This window comes from Chelonia mydas, chromosome 2 (genome assembly GCF_015237465.2).
Source record: "Chelonia mydas isolate rCheMyd1 chromosome 2, rCheMyd1.pri.v2, whole genome shotgun sequence".
Taxonomy (NCBI): Eukaryota; Metazoa; Chordata; order Testudines; family Cheloniidae; genus Chelonia; species Chelonia mydas.
In genome coordinates, this window is record NC_057850.1 from 119,760,862 (window position 1) to 119,784,227 (window position 23,366).

General features: G+C 40.6%; 1 protein-coding gene across 11 annotated transcripts in view; it reads left to right on the forward strand.

Moving 5' to 3' along the window:
* The window catches only part of PIGN (phosphatidylinositol glycan anchor biosynthesis class N), a 137,449-nt gene extending 114,942 nt beyond the window's left edge, over nt 1-22,507 (forward strand). For 9 of the 11 annotated variants that reach the window (XM_043540213.1, XM_037893279.2, XM_037893282.2 and 6 more), the window contains 6 exons: nt 1,741-1,796; nt 2,315-2,390; nt 3,894-3,967; nt 7,566-7,608; nt 10,876-10,928; nt 22,136-22,507. In XM_043540213.1, coding sequence (XP_043396148.1) covers nt 1,741-1,796; nt 2,315-2,390; nt 3,894-3,967; nt 7,566-7,608; nt 10,876-10,928; nt 22,136-22,259 — 426 coding nt within the window. In that variant the 3' untranslated portion in view covers nt 22,260-22,507. Of the gene's footprint in view, nt 1-1,740; nt 1,797-2,314; nt 2,391-3,893; nt 3,968-7,565; nt 7,609-10,875; nt 10,929-22,135 lie in introns of those variants that run through there. The other 2 variants (XM_037893283.2, XR_006288737.1) reach the window with 2 other exon arrangements.
* The last annotated feature ends 859 nt before the right edge of the window (nt 22,508-23,366 follow it).

A 23,366-nucleotide genomic window follows, 5' to 3' on the forward strand; every position in this document is an offset into this window, starting at 1 on the left:
AGCATCCTGAACCTGAATATGATTTAGGTGGGTACCTTAAAAGCAACTTTATTTACTGTACAGTAAGCTTATCTTTTTCATTTACAGCTTTGCTATTTCTTAACAAAACATTTAAAATTTCGCAAAATTAATGGGGTATTTAGCACTGGCCTCATGCAATATTTGAAAATTTAAAAATTAGTTTTTCTTTGATTAAGCAAAAAAAAAAAAAATTGAACAGTTTTAAAGCTCAAATGTAGTATTTCCTTGGGCACACTAAACGAACTGAATATATTTTGTTCAGTTTCAATAAAATGTTCACCTTTTTATTGAGAGCAAGTACAATGAATTTCAGCTCAAAAGGTTTTTTGTTTTTTTTAGTTTAGAATATTATTAATGACTATATAGTGGTGAAGAAGGAAATGACTTCTTAACTTGAACTGTAATATTGCTACCATGAAACTATTTTAAATTAAAAGAACATGCCAAGATTCCCAATTAGGGCTTGAGAGTTGGCCTATATTGAGGAGCCTTAGGCCTTTGTTAGCCTGATCTTCCAGAAGGAGATTCAGACTGCATATGCTTAGCATCTTGATTAGGTGGCAGCCCAGCCCATTGGGCTGTTTCCTGTTTTATTAGAGAATTGTAGCTGTTGTAAATCTGACCTGGAAGAATTTTACAATATTGTTAGGCTGTTAGATTACTAAACCTGAAACAGTGTGATTCTGTTAGGAGGTAGATGCTAGGAATTTCTTTATTTGTGCTCACATATTCCTTTCAAAAATTTGCTTGCAATTTCTTGAAGACCCTATTGAATAGTTAATATTGAACTTTTTATACTGAGATATTTAAATACTCCATGACAGAAATGAAAAGGTCAGGAGAGGCCATGCCAGCCCCTGCCTTCTCCCCCAGGGAACTCTGGAGGCAGGAGTCCCTTTTCATTACCTTCCCACTTCACAGTAGGGGAAGGGGTTGCTGGAACTGTGGCCAGATTAAAGAGGTATGAGAGACTAATATAGGCCCTTGGCCTCACCACTGAGGGGAGGTAGGAGCCTTCCATCCTCCCCCTTCCATGGGGTTGTATAGCAGCTAGGTTTTACCTTTGTGAAAAGAATGTGCTTTAGACCCTTTTAGATACACAGATTCCATCAGATCAGGGTTTTGTCCCCTCCTCTCTTGTCTCTATATTTGTGGAATGTGCAGCAAGGAAGAAGGGCAGATAAGGGGCAGCAATGGGATAATGGATGGGCTATGGTGTTTGGACAGTGAGAGTGTGGGAGGGTAGGCTGGCAATATTTAGTCTTATTTTTAAGACCAACAACCACAGCTAATTCCCCAACAAAGACAAATGTGTATACGTTGATAGATGGACCGCGCTCACATTAAAATGTACAAAAGTGCATATGTTTGAATGTGTGACTGTATTGTTATGAAGAAGTGTATCCACTCTACAAGTTGAACAAGAAAAAAAGCTGAGTCCCTAGGTCTCTCAGACAGGTTTTGGGGCAGACCGGTCATTAACCTGATTTTCACATGGGCTCCCCTCTGTCAGAATTGGCTTAAAGTCAGGATCTGAAAATTCAGTCAGGCAAGGATATCTGATTTCATACTTTTAAAAGTAATGTAAAACTATAACAATAGTAAATGAGATTCTCATAGTGCTGGATTGACAGATATTTAAAACAAAATTTTCAGCATGTTGTTTTTATTTGATCTTTTATGTAACTTTTGTGTTGGATTTTCCTTAGCTATATTTAGGTTTTCTTCATCATGACGGCTTTTTTTGGTACTGGAAATATAGCTTCTGTTAACAGGTAAATCTTATTAATGCTGTTGAGAGAAGTTGAGTGCAAAAGAGAAGACAGTGCAAAAAATACTCAAATACCACACGCCTAACAAAACAGTCCAACATAAGCAAAATAATAAGAATAGTGTAATAATCTAGTGGTGGTTGTATTTAAGTATTATTTTCTATGGTATTTAGTGTAAGGGACCAGTCCTGCAAGATACCGAGTTGCCTTAACTCCTACTTTTAGTTGTTGTTAGTCGGTGTTGAGAGCACTCAGTCCTGAGGAAGAGCTCTGCACCTTGAAGAATTGGGCTCTAAATAATCACAGAGAAAGTCTATGTATCTCAGTTTTTTCTAAGTAACACTGTACTTGGGCTTGGACAATAGTACTTGAACAATAGTGGCTTTCATGCTCATATTTTGAACAAAATCTAAAACATCTCATGAGCAGGGAAAATGAAATGTTCTGCTTCTTTATAGAAAATACTGTTTGCAAAGATACATTTTAATAATTTTTATTTGATTATTTTCATGGTTCTCTAGTTTTGACCCTGCTTCTGTCTATTGCTTCCTGACTGTGTTCAATCCGTTTATAATGGGAAGCTTGCTGGTGTGGAAGGTTAGTGATTGCATCTTTGTGCAGTTCTCTCAAAGAATGGATTAATGAGTAATACATCATGCATGCAGGAATTCTTTTTCAATTTACAGAATATATATGTTTTTGAGATTCATTAACCCATTTTATCCTGTCTGCAACTATCTGCTTCTACAGAATTTCTGAAAATAAAACCTGTAAAGGGTGTTTGACTTCAGTATACAGAATACATGACTGACTCATGAGAAATATATTTTATTATATTTAAATAGGAATTTTAAGCATTGAAAAGATGTTGTTAAATAACTTAAAACATAAAGGGTTTTCCCATTGTTTATAATACACAAATGAAAGCAGGGGAAATATATATTTTATTATCTCCATCCATCTAGATTGTATTAAATAGAAATGTCTTGATTTTTTTTTTTACTGTTGTCATTTTTGCAAACTTTACTCTATCTGATTTTTTAAAATAAACAAATTAAATAGTCTTTTAAAGTCTGGATTTCCCATTTCCCTGCCCATGCTGTCATTCCCTGTTTGAAGATAAGGTTTAGGAGTGCTTCTCTGATGATATCTAGGGCAGAAATCATTAGACAGCACTAAGGGACAGCAGTGCAGACAACCTGCTGCTAGATTACGCCTAATGTAAGTGATATGTTCACCCCGCCACCTCTTTTCCCAAGAAGAAAAGTTGGTTGGAGGAGCAACCAGAGTCTGCTCCAGGGCTTTGTTGAATCCAAACCTGCTGGATGCTGGGCAATATTTACCATTAGCAGAACTGAAGCTGCCTTTCTGCCCCAGATGTGACCACATCTGCATCCCAACCTGTACTTTCCAACAGCTGTAACGCAGGAGCTGGGAAAAGGCAGGTTCAGTCTTTAAAAGGTGGATTCTTTGTGTATTTCTAGCCTTAAAGAAGTGTGGATCAGTTCTAAAAAAAGAAAATGCAGTGCACATATTTGAGAGGGGTTTTTTTTAATTAATTAATTTATTTATTTATTTATTTATTTAAGTTGTGCAGGTTGGCTTAGTTGTGTCCTCTTGGAGGACAGTGAGTGGAGTATTTATTCTTTTTTTGGCTCAGTACTTGCCACATCCAGGCATTTGTGCGTGGGCTGAAATCATCCTTTCACACTGGAAGTTCCAGGAACTACCATGTAAAATATTGCAAATTCTGTGTGTTACAGCGTTGCTCAAATATTTATCATCAATGCTAGACTGGATCAGCTGAAACAAGGATCATTAATATGTTTTAATCATTTAGTTGCATGGTGCCTCATAGTTTTTCACTTCAGGTAGGCCATGGCCATAGATTTTGTATCAGTTTCCTAAGTATATTCTCTGCCAAATGAGTTTTCACCCTTTCTTTGCCAGTATTTTATTTTTACAACGTGTGCTACAATGAAGCTTCCCATAATGGCAATTTGAAAAGGAGGAAAATGTTTCCATGACCATTAGTGGTGTTCTGATAGGCTGTTTTACAAATGTTGCTCTAAACCATAATGTAATTTATGTTTTAAACAGATTGTAATCCCTTTTGTTCTTGTGTCATGTGCTTTTGAAGCTGTTCAAGTCACAACCCAGTTATCTTCTAAAAGGTACAGCAAATGTTATATTACTGCAGTAGATGGTGTGGGTTTGATTGTGGAAATCAGCTAAACAGTATAATACCCTGAATCAGACTTCATTTGTACATCAGTCCACTTGCTTTGAAAGAATCTGGATTTATCAGATATCAGACTAAACTAACCAATGAGCCCCTCTGATGACATAGCTCACTTTTTGCTCACTGCTTACACAGGCTGAAACTTCAGTGGGAGTTTGCCTCAGTAACAAATGAGTAAAAACCTATGGTGGATTTTAAAGTTTGGCCCAGTATGAATGATCAAACATTTCGTTTTCTGCATTTAAAACATAAAAGATACAAACAAACTTAATGTAGAAAAAGTAAGCAATATTTAAATTAGAATTTCATGTTTTAAATTGCATCTCTCCATATAGTACATATATATTTTTAAATAAACAATGTACAAGCCAGCTAAATTAAAACTTCATAGCAGTGACCTCACCACAAATTGCGTTTTTTTTAAAAAGGCACTCAAACAAGTCTTTGACCAGACACTTTCATTATGGATTTCTTTCTGCCCTTGCATAGCAATTTAGAGCGCACTCCCCTCCAGAGCCTGGAATGGAAACCCAGATTCCTGAGTCTCACCATTCCTCTGCTGTCAGCAAATATATGTGAAACCCATATGTCTCACCCACTTTAGTGCTGGTTAACATAGAGGATATCAACCTACTACTATCAGTTACTCCATTAGCTCAAGTGATAGAGATCTGTGTGGTGGATCTAAAGGTTCCAACCCTGCCAATGACCCATCTGGGTGTCAATACGATTCCATATGATGGAGCTATTGTTTTTTCAGTTTTCTTTTTTAAAAACCTAAGGAATTACACACAAAAAGCTACATTAAAAGAACACTAGTTAGGTTTCAAAATCAAGACCTCAGAAGTTAGAAAATACCACAATTAAGGTTGCATGTGCAACTTTAATCACCTCCGTGTGTGTATGCATTCTGATATAATCTTTAAATGCATTTCACATGGTATTTTTTCCATAGGACCCTGCCTGTTCAGTTTATCGCCCCAGGCCTTTTTTTTTACTGCGCATTATTCCAACCTTGCTCTGAAAAGAGAATTATTAATATCCTCATGGGCTTTTCTGCAGAGCCTATCAATATAGTAACTTCACAAACATTAATCAGTCAATCTCTGCAACACTCCTGTAAGGTGAGAGGGCATTATTATCCCCATTTTACAGATGGAGAACTGAGGTATGGCGATTATTAAAGTAAAACATTTCCACTCCTTTTGAGTGCTCAGTCTGAGACAAAAAAGAGATGATTTTTCTGAGTACTTACCATTATATACTCAAAGCACAGGTGTCACTTACTCAATTTGCAGGTGTGAGTGCTCGCACTTCTGCAAATCAGACATCAGAGTCTCAGGTTGGGCACCAAAAAATGCAGAACATGCAGTTAGTGACAACTTGTGAAAAGTTGGGTTTACGTGACTTGCCCAGCCTCACACAGGAACTCGGTGCCAGTGGAAGGGAGAGAATCCAGTTCTCCAGATCTGCAGTTAATTGCCTGAACCATGAGACCATGCTTGCTCTTTCTGCCACCCCCTGCTTCATTCACAATATACCTTCCAACTTCTGATATGCAACAGCCCCCTTTATAACCCAATCCTAATAATCCCAAATAGGTCCATCCCCCTACTTAATGGGACATAAGGTCTATGGAAAAAAATAGCTTGTGATCGTGTAATTAAAGACTGCGTCAGAATGCATATGTACAAAGGGGGCGAATTAAAGTTCCACAGGCAACCTTAATTCTGGCATTTCCTAACTTCCAGAGGCTTGACTTGCAACCGGAATAGCGTTCTTTTAACTTTATCTTTTTGAAAAGAGAGCACTGAGATTAGCACTGTTCTTCTTTTGTGAAATCCTTGCTGCTTTCCAGGTAGGTATGTTTGTACCTGTCAAGAGGCGAGGTTTTTGCTAGGCACATGAATAGCCTTCAATTGCTCTGCTCACTGTAGGAAGCATACTTCATGCTCTTCATGAGAATATTCTGTCTGTGTGGGCTCTTCTACATCTCCCATCAATGTGGTACCGTAGCTGAGCACTTGCTAGATATTGCAAGATTGTGACATCGCTGGCTATTTAAATCAATACGAAGTTTCCAATGGAAAAGATGCTTGTAGACGAATCAGAAAATAGTGAATTTGCCACATCTTTATTAACTAATGAAGCATAATTGGTTTATCAAGACAGTGCTAGAAAATATAGCACTAAACTCAGTTTTCTCAAAGGGATAAATCAGTTTTTAGGGCCTACTAGCTGATGCTTGCAGAGCACTATGATATATGTTTTCTAATGAAGTTTCACATTGTAAATTGATTATATTTTATAATGATAATGCTGTATACATTAAACTATTACAGTTAATGATGTGCCTGCTAGTGGGTCAGCTCTTTGCAGCATTGCTTTAATGCCATTAACTGACAAGCCAGTCATTAATAACTGCTTTCATGTGATCTACTACTTCAAAAACTTAATGTAAAGAGTAAAATATTAAGAAAATGAAAAAGCTTTATTAGCTCTACTTCCTCCCTCTTAGTCATTTTACTTGCTGAAATCTACATTTCCAAAAGTAATCCTACATACTGCAGGTTCACACTCCTGGGTTTTTGTGCATTCAGAGGATTTAGGAGCTCTCTCCCAAAGCTTTTGGGAACTTCTGGAGCACTTTTACTCTCGGTCAGTTAAGGTGCTGGAGGAGCGGCTCACGTAATCTCATTTAGCAGCTGTCCACCCAGTAAGACCGGTTTGTCAGCACAGATTCGGTCAGCTCTTTATGAAGAATATTCAAGAGAATTTTATGCTCACAAGCACTTTTGTTGTTCTTGAATCCTTCTGGAGCTTCCAAGCCTTCCTACTCTGAGGGTTTGAAGTGGTGCATAGGACTTGTGCTGTAAGGAGTGGATGTCACCCACTGTGCATTCACAGTATACACGGTTACAAATGCCATGATTTTTAAAGGTTTCAGAGTAGCAGCCGTGTTAGTCTGTATTCGCAAAAAGAAAAGGAGTACTTGTGGCACCTTAGAGACTAACAAATTTATTTGAGCATAAGCTTTCATGAGCTACAGCTCACTTCATCGGATGCATCTGATGAGAGCTGTAGCTCACGAAAGCTTATGCTCAAATAAATTTGTTAGTCTCTAAGGTGCCACAAGTACTCCTTTTCTTTTTATGATTTTTAAACTGTTTTTAATATTCTTTTAAAATAGCAGCAGCAGTCATCATTTGACAGGCCACTCAGGTTTGCTGGCAAATAATTCACTTTTGGGGTACCCTATTATGAAACTGTAATTACATTAATGAATAAGTCTCTTTTCAAAGCATCATGATAAAATTATATGTTCCAAACATGTTAGGCATATCAGCCCTGTTTTGTGTGTTAACTTTTCCCACGAAGTGCTTTGGAAACGTATCTCTCAAAGAATGAAAAAGCCAACTGCAAGAAGTAATATCATATATAATAATTCATATTTATACTTGGGATTCTAATAACTTTGTAATTGTGTCTGTGGCTGTGAATTAAGAATTATGGTCTCTCCTTTTTTGCAGCCTTTTCCTCCTCGTTCTTGTGATTTCAGACATTATGGCTTTGGTAAGCTACTGTTGGACATTCTGTGCAAATAAGATCAAGAAAGCAGAGTGCTCAGCTAATTCAATCAAGAGATATCTGAATTAGTTACAGACTTCAAAGTTTTCAGAACTAGGGCAGTGAATTGAATCAAAATCCTGGTGTAATTTACAGATAAAAATCCCCATCTTCACGCTTTGTATGTCATGTAAGGAATGCTTCTTAAGAGGCATAATTCTTTTTTACTTCATTTCTTTCACTCTGCTGTTTTAAAGATAGTATTCCTGGTTTTTAATGTATTTCAAATCAAATGTTCAGGTTAACAGTATGAGAGCACAAGGGAATGCCAGATTTACCTGGGTGCCTGGTCTAGTTAATTTTTCAGCAGTTTCTTGCCTGCTGCCAGAAGAAAAAAAAAACGAGAGAGAGAGAGAGAGAGAGAAATGTGTCACACACTGAACTGATTTTTCAAACCTGTTGTCAGAATTATCAGCGGAGGGCTGGAAAATATATGAGAGGTATAGAGAGGTATGAGAGGTAGAGCAATTGTATCCTTTGTGTGAGGCAGTGGGGAAAATTCACCCCAGCCACTTGTAGACTCATGATCAAAATCATTTAAATAGAGACATCTTAAAAAAAACCTTTACAAATTTAAAGTGACACAACTAATTCCCTAAAAAGTGTCTTCGACAATAGCAGTGCATTGCTATATTATATTATGACTGGAAGGTAAACATGCTCAAAGCAGTGGGCAGGGAGTTATGCTATTTTTGCTCTCACTTCCCACATTCTGTTTTGGAAGATTTACTTCAAAGTGACAAACCTGCTGTTTGTGTTATGTCATTTCACATTGCAGTGTGGTTTAAGAGGTTTTACCATATAAGAGAAATAGGAGGTACAAAACATCAGAATGTCTAGTTTGATCTTAGAGTGACAAACAAGCTGGGTCCTAGAAGTATTTTTATGTAATTTTCACATAAAGATTTTTATAAACTGTTTTTTTATTTAATAATTTCAGTAGGAAAAGAATTAAAATGTTAATAAAATACACATATGCAATGAACTACAGAGCTTTGACATGCAGGAATTGTGTGTGTGTATGTGTGTATACATATACACATCTGTAGTCATCTTCTTTGTTTCATATATATATAAGATGACTATAGGGCGGTGTGTGTGTGTTTATGAAACAAAGATGTGTGTTTGTGTGTATTTATATGTATATATATGAAACAAAGAAGATGATTATAGAAACAAAAATAAAGTGAAATGCATAATGGTTCTTATTCTTACCAAACACTTAATGCAGCCACTAACTGTGTGGAATTTTTTCTTTGTGATATTATTTGGTGAACCTTGCAGGCGCAAGTTCAGTTGTCTGCATATACTCAGAATGGTGTTTGACCACACAGTTAGTAGAGGTAGCATCCAAATTCTGAGAAGAAGCCAAAAGTGTTGGGTGTATTTATTTGAATAAGGAGTTAATTGCTAAACTTGCATTATAAATACAGTATAAATACAGCAGATTTTTAGGGTGATCCTTTAAATGGATTGAGTTCCTCACATACCTCACTTCAAGGAGAGTATTGAGAATCATTATTCTGTTCTCTCTCATGAAAGGTTTTAAAATATGAACAGTTGTTAGAAATTTAAAGTAGCTTTTGAGTTTATTTTTTTAAAGGTTTGCTGTACTCAACCCACCAGCTTTAAATGCTCCTTTTCAGATGGTGGAGTCTCTGATTTTAATCTTCTGCCCCTGATTTCTGTCTGAAATAATCTTTAAGAAACTAATTTAACCTAAGATGTACGTCAGCTAATTGCTGAAGTTTTTTGCTGGTCACTAAAGATTGTTGTGTGGGGGAGATGGGAAAGAGGGTTTCTGGTCACTGGGAGGCGAAGCTAGTCCTTACCTGCCCTAAATCCCTGCTTCTGATGAATCTTGCACCGCCTTCACTGATAGTACATAACCCACTTCTCCATGCTGCCATATCCTAACTTCTCCTCTAGCCTGAGAGTCATTAGGGAAAGACAGATCACACAGGACTGTCTACCTGGTAGGGAAAGGGGAGACAGGCAGCCAGGGCTTGGTAGCTGTGTGACTCAGGCCCTGGGATGAAACTCTTTAGCCACTCTGTGGGGCAGGGGGAGCAAGAAGAAGGGGGCAGGGCAAGATTTTTTCTGTTGCTTCAGAGGAAGTTGGGAGGATCTTGATTTTTCTCCTGGGTCTTATTTTGCTTAGGGGTAAAAGGTAGGGAACAGGGTGACAGCACAGTAGGTGTGGGTGGGGAAAGTCAGAGGGACTGAGGTATCTCTGTATCACACAGCGGACAAATATACACATTCTCTGTGTTGTAAAACAGAGCTTCTCAAACATTTTCACCTGTGACCCCAACATGACACACACTTTTTCTTCCGTTACCCTATATCCCAGGTCCCTTTAGGCTCCATCCCAGAATCCTTCTTGCTGTTTCACCCAAATCCCCCACAATGCAATGTATAGTAATGGTTAATTATTTAAATTTGCTAGTCATGGCCATAGGTGGGAAAATATTGACATTCAGTCCATATAAAATTGATAATTTCACATATTAAACAAAAAATAGAAGAGCATTTTGTGTGTGTATGTGTGTGTGTGCATATGTAAAATGAAAAATTATATGAGTTGCACTGTCCTCCCTGCTGAGTATCTGCTTACCCTAATTAAGTCAACAGTTTGCTTTATGAGTGTGTTTTGTAAATCAGGACAATTTTAAAAAAAAATCTATTTTATGTAGTTATATGGCTTCAATTATCATAGTAGCTGAGCACCTTGCACTTGTTAGTGTAATTTATCCTCACAACATACCTGTGAGATAGGGAAGTACTATTATTCCCATCTTGCAGATGAAGGACTGAGGCACACAGAGAGACTGAGTTACCCAAGGTCATACACGATTTCTGTGGTAGAGTCCCTATAAAACAGCTGTGCAGCCTATTCTGAGGTCACTGCCAAATTTGAGAACCATTGTTCCAAACAACAAAGTTGTTTGGGGGCTTTTTCTCTTGACGAATGCTCTGTATTAGAAATCCTTTGTGCTTTTCACAGCACATCTTCATAGAACTAATCAGCCTTTGTTCCTCTTTAGCTGTTTGTTTAGTTTAGTCCAAATGAACATTCCTGGAGGTCTTGCCCTTGTTCCACTTGAAAACTTAGAAACCTGGAGTAAACAACCGGAAAACATTGGTTTTAGTCTTGTCTTTCAAGTTGTGCAATGTTTATATACTAAACAACATTATTTTCTTATTTCACAGCACTTCTTCTTTTTGGTTAAAGATTATGGAAGCTGGCTGGACATCGGAACAAGGTACAATATATCTGCCTCCATTGCTTTCTTAAAAGGATAGCTTCAGGTTAGTAGGTGCCAAAGATTAGTCAGTTATTATTTATCTGTTAGTGTTCCTGTAATTCCTTCCAACTGCTTGCCCTTCTCTCCCAAAGCAAGTGTTTCATTGCTGCCCTTTTCCCCACTCTTAGTAATGCTCATGTTTAATATTGGTTGGCTGTCATGACTAAAAGTGGGGAAATTCATGGATTTAGCATGGCAAAAAATATGAATTTTTTTTTTAAAATAGAAGAGACATGGCACACAATATTTAAATTATTCTTATTGTTTATCATTGGAAATTATGAGAAGTCAAATCTTTTATTTTACAATTAAAATTGTTAAAAATAATTTAATAGTTGGCAACTATTTAAAACCCCATACACTCCTACGTTGTACATTTATAGATCCAAATTTATGCAGGAGTCGTGCTGGAAAGGATGACAAATACCAGGGCTTTTCATGGGGAAGAAAAGTAAGTCACAGTTTTTGCCACAGAAATCAGGGCTCTGACTAATATAGACCCTCCCCTGCCCCCCAATCCTGTTTTGTGATCTATCCCTCCCCAGCATAGACTCCAGTGCAGCGTAGGGGCCACAGAGCCTTATTTGTGGCCACTCCTGCAACAACAAACCAGCATACACAGAATGGAAGGAAGTATTTCATTAAGAGTACAAATTTCAGATGTAGACATCCTAAGTAGTATTAGAAATACCTAAGTAAATCATGACAGGTTTCAGAGTAGTAGCCGTGTTAGTCTGCATCAGCAAAAACAACAAGGAGTCTTTGTGGCACCTTAGAGACGAACGAAAGCTTATGCCCAAATAAATCTGTTAGTCTCTAAGATGCCACAAGGACTCCTCGTTGTTTTTGCTAAGTAAATCATGGAAATAGCTTGTTAGTCTGTCTTTAATAGAAACTATGTCGCATTATAAACCCTGCCAATTATCACATGAAACCCTTGTTCAAATAAAAGTTGAATAGTGACCTATTAATATTTTGCATGCTGTGTCAAGTATATTTACTCTTCTCCCCCTCCCACTTATTTTCAGGCTGTTTGAGCCTTTGCTCTTAGCCACATTTCCAAAGTTCCCAGTGTGCGTAAATTGCAGTAGATTAAATAGTGGAAAGAGTATTTTACCATCATACTTCCATGTTCTCAATCTCTGCTCTGCCACATTACATTTGGTGCAGGAGGTGAGGGGTGCCGTCCGGGAGCTGATTACATGCAACCTGTATTCTGCCCCTTTGTGTATACATCCTGTGTAGTGAGTGAGTTAATTCCTGTGGAAAAGATCATATGAGGTCGTATAATTAAAGATTGTATCATAAAGCATATGCACAAGGAGGCAGAATGCACAGGCAACCTTAAACTTTGCATTTTCTAACTTTTGAGTGCTTGGCTTTGCAACCTAAATAACATTTTTTCAGTGTAGTCTTTTTGTATGTAACTTCCTAAGGGTTTTAAGAAAAAAGGTGAATTCTTATGTACAACTGAAACAGTCCCCCCACCATGCATCATCCGTGGTGTTTTGAACCCTGAACCTTCAGCACTGAGCATAGACCTCTGCCATTTGAACTACAAAACTAAATACATGAGCAGGAGAAGGTGGTAATTGCAGAGAAGGGTTGGACCCCAGGGGCCACATGCCAGGGAGGGTGCAGGAGGAGAATAATCTTGCCTCACTTTTTCCCATCCCTCCCGCTACAGCTGCTTTGGTAGTAGCATGAGCCTAGCCTTGGAACATCGATGTTCACTTATTATTTGGATGCTGCAATAATTTTCCTGAGAAATGCAAGTGAGAGTAGGTAAATCATGATTTTCAATAGTTTATATCTCATCAAAACCTGGATAGAAATTTATGGGACAAAGAAAAGACTCTTCTCTAACCTGAGGGCTTTTACCCCCTGTCACATTTCAAAGGCCTTTTGCACACAATAAGGTACTCATGCTTCTAAAAAAAAGGTTGCAAGAATCTTTTATAACGGAAAGTGTTAGGCAACTATATAAGGGTCATTACCGGCTCCTCCTGTAATCTTTGTCTGTGGCACAAGCACAAAGAAAAGCTTGCAAAATTTCCCTTCTTTATTCCCTTCCCAACCAGCTCTAATGCAGAGTAATTGCTTCTGAGGCTACAGCAGTTACAACCAATCTAGGAGTATTGGAGGGGGTTGGAATGACTGTCAGAGGGAAACTCCTTCAGGGAGACCCTAGGGAACACCTAAACTTGGAGAGAAAGCTTTGTGTGAGGTTCATGTTCTGTCACTGTTATCTGAGTTACCAATAAAGCCAAACCCCAGGAAGAGAGTAGCCTTTATATGGTATGTGTACGTTTGGAGAGCATCAACATAGTTGTAATTATGTCCCTTCAATCCCATCAACACTGTTGTTTTGCCAAGAATATTATTTTAATTTTAATTCACAAGTCAAATCACCACCCTCAAACTACTCTGTCTTCCCTAGTCTCCCTCCAGTTTGTCCATATTTCTCGGAAAGGGAACTATCCTGAACTGAGTCCAGTATTCCGGCAGTGGTCTCACCAGAGTTCTATAGAAAGAGACTACAGCATTGCATCCCTGTTCAGAGATGAAGTGTGTGTGACTGAAATTGCATTTGTCTTTTCTACTGCCATATTCCATTGCAGATACAGTACGATATCCATAACTGATTTGCTGGCCACTATTACACCAGGTCTTTTCCAACATCAGTTTCCCATGTTTCTCCTCCCTCCCCATTTTGTACCTATGGTTGTGTTACCCCTTTTGATATGACCAGCTAGTTAAAGTTTGGAGACCTGCAGGCTGTTTCTAGAGTGACAAGAAATTGATGATCGAGTCTACATCAAGCAAAATACCAAAGCCCTGCTTCTCCAAACACAGGAAGAACCAAACACAGGAGACCACTTCCGTGCTCATAGCACCAAACTCTTTCAGCCAGTATTCTGACCCATAACATCTCTCTAGGCTGCTTCTAGGGCCACACACATTCCTTTCAGGCTGTGTGTGCTTGGCTTTTTTCCCCCTCATCTGATTCTGCCTCTCTGTGGGCCTTCAGCTGAAGCTGTCTGTCTCTCGCACACACCCTGACTCACCTGACTCTGGGATGGCTGGCATATATCCCCTTTGTTTTAGGTGAGGCCGCTTAGGTGTCTCTCACAGCTGTCTTAAATGAAGGATGGAGGTCACAACAGTTTAGTTGAGGTTTAATGAAACCCACAAAAACTACATATGTATTAGCTGGAATTTTCCCAAATGGCAAAATAATTTTATCTTTCTCCTATCTGTATTTCTAACCCTGCAATGTCTCTGTCCTCACTGGTGTTTGCATCCCCTACCAATTAAGTATCATTTGTGAATTTAATGAGGCTGCTGTTTTTTACTCCCTTCTTCCAGATCATTAATGAAGATGTTCAGTGACAGCAGATCTTAACATTGATGTCTATGGCACAGCTCTCAGTAAATTGTCAGTTTCACAGATTCCCCCTGCTCAGTTAACTGTCAACTACCATATTTGTTTACTGTCTTTCAGAAAGTTTCCGTTCTCTCATTTAATACTCCGATCCAAGGTGACTTGAATTTGTTTTTCAAGGAGGATTTCATGGGGTTGTTTGTTTTTTAAATTGGTATAAAACTAAGGTAAAACTTTGAAGCTGTCCCTCAGAATTCTTAAGAGTCGTTTCCTGTGCCAGGATCTGTGATCTGCACAAGAAGGCTTATTTAAATCCTACACCCGAGGAACTTTGAGATATTCATAAACTGCATACTGTGCATTGGAACGCTCGTTACTTTTTTTTTGTTGTTTGTTAAGTTCTGCCTCTAGGAAACTGCAGCCTTTTTGTGCCTTTAATGTATTTGAATCCTCGTCTGTCTGCAGTGTGCACGTGTGAAGTTTATTCTGACACATTCTTACATTTTGAATAACAGCCTTACAGAGAGAGCACAGAGCATCTCCATTTTTTAAATTTTGAATTGCAGTGAGACTGTCTTAATGTTTAAAAGGCATTCACCTACAGTATGCACAAACAGCTGACTATTTGGATAGCCAGGAATAAAAGAAGAAACCATTAAATCCCTTTTTATGTGTATCGTTTTTACAGATACACTGTACTAGCCACTCCCTGTTTTTACAATAGTAAAACTGGGTTGCCAGAAGTTACAGAAATAGATATAATTTAAACTCTCCTGCTGCAGGTTCAAAACCCATGGGGCATAGATGCAGCACAGAAAGCTGGTTTTAGGTCTCCATGAGCATTGCTAAGGGCAGGTCTACACTTAAACGCTGCAGAGGAGCAGCTGCACCACTGTAGTGGTTCAGTGACGACACTGCCTATGCTGACGGGTGGGCTTCTCCCATCAGCCTAGGTACTCCACCGCCCTGAGAGGCGGTAGCTATGTCAACGGGAGAACCCCTCCCATCGAGGTAGCACTGTCTATACCAGGGGCTAGGTCGGTTTTACGGCATCATTCAGGGGATGTGGATTTTTCACACCCCTGAGCAATGGAGAGCAAAGGATATGTCTATACTGGGAGGGATAGCTCAGTGGTTTGAGCCTTGGCCTGCTAAACCCAGGGTTGTGAGTTCAATCCTTGAGGGGGCCATTTAGGGATCTGGGGCAAAAATTGAGGATTGGTCCTGCTTTGAGCAGGGGGTTGGACAAGATGACCTCTTGAGGTCCCTTCCAACCCTGATATGCTATGGTTCTATGAAACACCCACAGCTGACCAGTGTCAGCTGAGTCAGATTTTCAGGGCTCAGGTTCTGGGGCTGTTTAACTGTGGTGTAGACAGTCAGCTCCGGGACCATCCCCCTCCTTTCCTCTCCCCCACCCCCTGCAACAGTGTAGACATGCCCTTAATCTATGGAAGATCTGCAGAAGTGGCTTTAGTGCAGTGGTCACCAACTGGTCGATCACAATTGACTGGTTGATCACGATCTCTAGCAGCGCACTGTGGCTGCTGCTAAGGCAGGCTCCTTGCCTATCCCGGCCCCACGCTGCTCCTGGAAGCAGCCAGTGCAGCCCCGTGGGCCTGGGGACAGGGGTATACCTCCGCGCGCTGCTCCCGCCTGCAAGCACGACCCCCACAGCTCCTATTGGCTGGGAGAGCTGCGGGGGCAGCTGCTTGCAGAGAGGGGCAGCACACGGAGCCACGTGCCTCCCTCCCCCCCATCCCAACAGGGGCTACAGGGGCGCATTGGCCCCTTCCGGGAGTAGTGTGGGGCCAGTGTGGGACCCTCGCTGTGCCCACAGCTGAGCAGGAGCCACCGGAGGTAAGTGCTGCCCAATGGGAGACCGCACTCCAACCCCCATCCCTGAACCCCCTCCCGGAGCCAGCACCCCATACCCGCCCTGCGCTCCAAACCCGCTCCTGCACCCAAACCCCACCCTGAGCCCCCTCCCAAAGCCAGCACCCTGTACCCCCCTTCTGTACCCCAGGACTCCGCCCAGGCCAGAGCCCTCTCCTGCACCCAAACTCTATGCCCCGGCTCAGCCCAGAGCCCCTTCCCACACTGCGAAACCCCTTGGCCCCAGCCGAGGGCCCACACCCCCTCCCGAACCCCAACCCCCTGCCCCAGCTCTGTGAAAGTGAGTGAGGGTGGGGGAGAGCAAGCAACAGAGGAGGGGGGAAGGAGTGAGTGGGTGGGGGCCTCTGGGAGGGGGCGGGCTAGATACTGGGTTGCCCTTAGATTCAAAAAGTGATCTTGGGCGTAAAAAGGTTGGAGACCATTGCTTTAGTGGAATTCTTTTTTTTTTTTTTAAACAATTCAGTAAAATAGCTAGCAGATGTCTGTATACTACACTCACTGGTATGCATAGTAAAGTAGCTGTAATTATGGAAATTCAAAACTCTAGACCTGATTATTACAATGAAGGTTTTTAAATGGGAAACTGGAGAAAGGAGTCGGAGACTGTTTGTCAGTAGATCTCTGAAACAGGAGAACCAAGTGCAGCACCCTTGTGGTGGACTTTGGACCATGACTAGCTTATGGTGAACATTTGACAGTCACTGGCTTTACAATTCATTCCATATGAAATGGGGGTCCCTCGGGGGTGGGGAGTGAGTGGGTGGAAGGGCCAAAGCAGGTCAGAAGCTGAAATTGTGGCAGGTTTAGAATCCAAAATCAAGGTCTGGAGTAAGGACCTGGGTCATTCCCATCCACATGGTAAAAATATGTCCTGTAGAAACATTTAATGAACAAATAAAATGACATCCCTCCTTTCTATCCATTTGGTTTATTTTCATTAAAATTCCAGTTTCTGTATCTTTTATGTAAGACCTATGCTTTATCTCTCCTGCTACCCATGATCCTGGAGTCAGCTGTTTTTGAGAAAAAATGCTCTCTGTGGCTGCCTGACGCTGTTCTGAGCAGGATGGGTTTTCTCCATTTTTCTCTTCTCTTTTTTCCCTTTTTTCCTCCTTGTCTATATCCTCTCCTCTTCTACCTTTTGTTTCCCTCCTCATTTTCCTGCTTATCTCTCGCCCCTTACCTTGTCCATCCCTCTGTTGTATGACATTAAGAAGAAGACAGACTGGTGGATAGCACCTGTTGTGATGAGTGTCTCCTTTCTACTTCCCAGGCCAACTGTGTGCCCCTTCCTGTTACCTAGACTTCTCCCAGCCCCAGCCTTGGTCTTCAGCCCTGATCGTCACATTCCAAGACACTCAGCTTTCTATTGAGAGATCCCTCCTGACATCATATTGTCCTTGGCCCCATTCTCATTAAGCCTTTCCTCCAGACATCTCTACCCTTCTTTCCATTGCCATGACTGTATTGCCATCCTAGCCCTTTTGTCTGAGCAGCTCTTCTTTCTAAGCACTGGCCCATCTTGATCCTGTCCTTTTACTATACAACAACACTGCATACTATTCCCTCACACACATTTAACTTCTAGGATCTCTCACCTGAAGCCCAAAACCCGACAGTTTTTTTCCTGTGTTGGCCTTGAGCTCAGATGAAGTAATTTTGTATTAGCTATTACCAATCATAGATTGTAACCAGAGACACAGTCATGGGTGTGGCACGTTAGCATGTAGATATTGAGACTTTCCTCACTGTCACAGCTTGAATACTGCCTTTCAGTCTGGAAATTTTTGTTTCTTTTTTTAAAATAACAGCATTATCCCAGCATTAAACTAATTTTCCAAGCAGAGCTGCCTCTGCATCTCTGCAGTACAAGTTGCTGATATGCTCAGATATATTGGCAGAGTGCCATTATGTGATAACAATTGGACTAGCATTGCTTTTAATTGGCTAGGAGCACTGTATTTGTGGCACGTGCACTGTATTTGTGGCATGATTTTTTCCTCTTTTAAATCCCTGATATTTTAGCCAAGAAATACAGCCATTCAGTCAGTGTAGTGCAACATGCAAGGAGTGTCTATAATCCTACGTACACTTCCTTTATTTAGAAATGCGTGAAGGAACCAATCTCTGGTATCTTTTAAAGGGCTGGCACTGTGGAGAAAAGAAAGCAGCTAATACCCTGCAACTGTAGTTTGACTTTATCTATTGCATTTAGTAGTCGTGTGTGTATTTCAGAGATAACTTGGAAAGAGTCCTTCATCTGTAGCCTAGAGATGGTGTTAACTAACAGTCTCTTGTGATGGAAAGGAACCAAAAAAACCCAAAAAGGATCAGTTTTTTGTGACAGTAGTTCCTTTGGAGACAAGTCATGATCTGGTGTATGCAGCTAAGTGATAGTATGTATTTGCCTCTTATTGCCATCTAAACTGACTCTGTGCTGAGTTAGCTGATGCTGGATGGGATGGTCAATCCCAGAGCAAAGGGGGAGAGGGTGAAGTTATTCTTCACTCTCGAGACCTCAGGGAGTTTCCTAGAGGCCCGGAAGTTCAAAGAAATGAGCTTTCTGCCCCATCAAGCGGCCCCCTATGTCCCAGACCCTCCCATTCCTTGTGCTGAGCTCATTTATTTTACTGCAGTAAGCCTGTAATAATGCCCGATTAAGCTGCATCTGGGCAAGAAAGGGGGTATCCAAGTTATTGGATACACGCAGCATCCAAGGGCCAATATTATGAAAAGTAGAAAATGTTTTAGGCAGGTGGGAATTACTGTGTCACTCCTTCCCGCTCTCTAACTGTTGATCACCAGGGATACAGGGATCCTTCAGTTAGATTGTGCCTTATCTTCTATTTCAGAGCTGTCACCTGGGAGTGACTGGAGAGTCTGTGGTGCGCAGTGTTTCTCCTTAGCTACATATCAGTTAGTTCAGGGAATTATGTCCTGTGCTTCCGCAACATCATCTCTTAGCAACCAGGTGTGGCAAAGCCTCTGACCCAGTCTTTGAGCAGTAGGGAAGAATAAAGTGACTGCATAAGTGCAGTATTGCCACCATCGAGCATTGAGAAATCATGAATCAGGCTCCACACAATGTTGAAATGGGCTTAAAAATGATTTCTGAAATCATAAATGTGGGGTTTCTTTATGGGCTTCTGCGAGGGCTAGAAACTTTCATTTTTCTTTTATGTGAAAGCCCAAATTCTCACGTAATCACAATCACGTAATCCAGGAGCCAGGGCTTTAAGAAAATCATCTGAGATTTGTGATAAAATCACAATAGTTGGCAACACTAAAGTGCTATACAGCTGTCCCTGAGCAGGATTGTGCCCTTAGGGTTTGTGTAATCCCCCATATCTGGGGTGGGGAGGGGGTCATACAGTCCACCAGTGCTGGCAGGCTCCACACCATGGAGGCAGGTAGGGCTACGATTCAGCTTTTAGTTTACAATGTTGAGAAAAGTTGTTTTCTTGCTTTTTGTGTGTGATTGTTTTGTTTTTCATTTCTGTACTTTCTTTTGCTACACTGAAACTTAGAGCAAGTATATAATACAGACAGCCCGATTGCCAGGGTTAGGAATTTCTCCTGAGAGGGAATCATGTTATCTGGGTATTGCAAATGTTCCCGTGAATGGCAGAGTCCAAAGTGTGCTGACCGGGCTGTTAAGTAATGCCTTTGTGCACTTTGACAAAGCAAATTTAACATTATCAGCTTCTGAACTTACACATTCTCTGTAGAAGCATAGCAGGAGCGTAAAACATGTACTATAGCGTCTGTTTAGCTAAAACGGGGGCGGGAGGGGAGTATTTTCTTTACAGAGAAACAACATGAGACAAATGGCTCCTCGTACATAATTTAAGCGTTCAGTGAGTTGCCATTTATTTCACTTTAGGAAGTACTTGTATTTTAATTACAGTATGTGCGATTGGTAGCTTGCACGGATCCAATCTGCCGTTTTATGAGGCTTGTAAAATAGGGTGCTCAGTTGGACTATGATCATTGAGTCCTAGGCTATATGTGCTAGTTGATTTTTTTTTCTTTTGTACGTATTTTGAGCAATATAAAGTGTGGCAATTATTATCTCTTACTTAATTGAAATGCAATAGAAAAAAATTGGTATGGTAGAAGTCGGATCACTTTTGAGTAGACCAACTCCTGCAGGTATTCACAGCGTGTTTGTAGACTTTCCTTCTCAATGGAAGCCTTTGTAATAGTTTTATTCTTCCATTATGGTCAGTGTCGAGGCTTTCCAAGTTAAGATCCAGTGTTTCTACACGTCACAGAACTAAATTTTGCCCCATTGATGCCAAGTCTTGAACTGAAGTTGTCACAACTTTGGGGAGAGGGGGAGTGTCTTAAAGATTGATTGCATCAGGATGATGAGCCTCACTGCTCTTTCACTGCTACAGAGTCAAATAAAATGAGTCCTCAGGCAAAAATTCCAGATCATTAAACATCCAAGTGGTCCATGGAATCCTTTTTGTAAATAAACTCAGACTTCATGGAGTTTGAAGTTAACCTGCCCTTTCTGAAGAACCATCTGGAGCACAGTGCTGTGGCAAGGGCTGGATTCTGCAGTAAATTCCATGACTATGGAATACACAGAGCTGTGCTTATAATCCTGGGGAAAGTACATGGAGATGGCCACATCAGATTTACAGTTCCTCCCAACCTGATTTGTATTACAGTAGCATCTGGAGATCCCAACTGAGATAACAATCTCATTGCATGAGGCCCTGTGCAAACTTACAAAACACTGCCTGCCCCAAAGATCTTACAATCTAAACAGACAAGACAGGCAAAAAGTGGGAGGTGATGTGGTGGCACAGAAAGGTGAAGTGGCTTGTCCAGCGTCACAAAATAGGTTTGTAACAGAGCTAGGAATACAGCCCAGGTCTCCAGGCTCACAATCCAGCACCCTTTGCCCTCGACTATGCTAGTTCCAAAACATTGGGAAAGTTCTGACTCGTGATTCAGGCTTCATAGTTGGCCATTGTTTCCCTAATGGGCTGACTCCCAAATCCCAGATCTGAGCTCCTGAAAATTTTGGCAAGATGTAGATATAGATTGCTCACTGTGACTGATAGCAATTGCCCTAGACCTCTGGAAAAATACAGACATTTGCAGCTGTGTGGATTCCTTAACTAATGTCGGGACCACTTAAATCTTTTTAAAACTAGGGTATATCTTCAGTTAATATCTTTTTATTCCTTTTCCAGCAGATTTTCCCCTTTACATGCTTATTTCTAGCACTGATACTATGTGTGTTAGAGGTGTACAAGAGGTGAGCATGGGTCTCACCTGGCAAGTAGCCGAGGACCTAAATACAAATTTTTAAAAATCTTAAATGCTATCAGAAGGATGAAACCTGCAAGAGGCTTAATATTTCTGCTAGACTATCTGAGAGCAAAGGGAGTGATTGTGCAGGAAAAGAACACTGGAGAAACGCTAAACTACTTCTTTGATGAAGTCTGACACAAGCCAATGGGGGAGATGTCTTCAAAGAGTAGTTCTGGGTTAGTAAAAAAAATTTAGGTTCTGTTAAGTTAAGGAGTCAGAACAAAGTGATAATTTAAATTGCAGTGAGTCATCAGGGCTGTATAATGTTCATCCAAGAGTGCTGGAGGAACATGAAAATGAAGTAGATGAACTACTAATAGGAATATGAACCAAAGGGTAGCCAACTTCATATATGTAGATAAAACATCTCTCTTAAAAATACACTATATCGTCTCCTTGGAATTGTTCACCTATAAGCCTTACTAAAAATACATGGTTGGACCCATAATTACATAATAAAATTGTTACCAAGGCTACTTGACTAACTCAGTTTTCTACTACAAAGGTTTAAAATATTTTTGTCTTATCTGATCTGTAACATTCTCTGTTGCAGCATTAGCCACTATGTCCTTGTGATGGTTTTCACTATCTTCATCATGCTGCTGAGTGGACTGGCCCAGCTGCTCACTACAAAGAGAATTGAACTTTGGGGAAGAACTAAACGCCATTCCATGTGACAGAGCTACAAGTGTTTTTGCTATTTGAATGTTCACCCTTACTGTGAGCCAGTGTCCACCTCTGGAATGTAAATAGTTAATGGACTGGCGTGCCAAAATCCCATTGAGAGATTTTCTACTTTCCTGTGACTGAGATTATGCTTGCAGATTGGCATTTAGAGATCAGCTGGGTAAAATAGTCTTAATTTTATTCCTTAAATATATTTTTTGTAATAAAAACAGTGATTAAGTCCTGGTTTAAAACATCAGCAATCATCTTTATTGTATTTTTCTCTTACTATAACTCATCTTGAAGTCTTTAAACCACAATTTGAGGACTTCAATAGCTCAGACATAGGTGAGAGGTTTATTGCAGGAGTGGGTGGGTGAGATTCAGTGGCCTGCGTTGTGCAGGAGGTCAGACTAGATGATCATAATGGTCCCTTCTGGCCTTAATATCTATGAATCTTCCAGCGTTTGTATCACACACCTGCAAAAGCTTGGCTCTTATCCCAGGCCTAGCACAGCCTTTACATAAGAGCCTTACACAGACAAACACAATAAAGTAAATGTGAACAGACCAATGCTTTGTGATATTATACAGCATAGAAAATATGCATCAGGTAACTCTGAGGTCACCTCAACTTTCACTAGCTGTGAATGTGTGAGAATAGGTGGAAGCAGCAGCTTGGCATTGGTAGTTGTTGAGTTGATACTCATTTTGCATATGATGTCCACTCTGCCACTCAGATGTTTCCTCCTCTGCCAACATTTGCAATCAGCTCCTGCACAAAATGATCACCTGGTTAACAGCTATGCAAGACACCAACACAAAGGCAAACCACCAAGTGTGACCATGAGACATCTGAGTGCATCACCAGACAGAAGCACCTACATGCTCTGTCATCATGGGCCCTCTGTAGCACCCGTTAGCTTCAAAACCTGCTGTGAGTCACATAGGAACTGTCCTGTGACAATCCCCCTCCAACAGGTAGAGCAGGATTTCAAACCAGTAACCCCAGGGCCACAAAGTAACCAGAACCTGCGCATACAGTTCTGGGCTTCATCACCCACTGAGCCCTGCTACTGTATGAGTCAAACAAGGGTTGTATACACGACTGTCAGAGA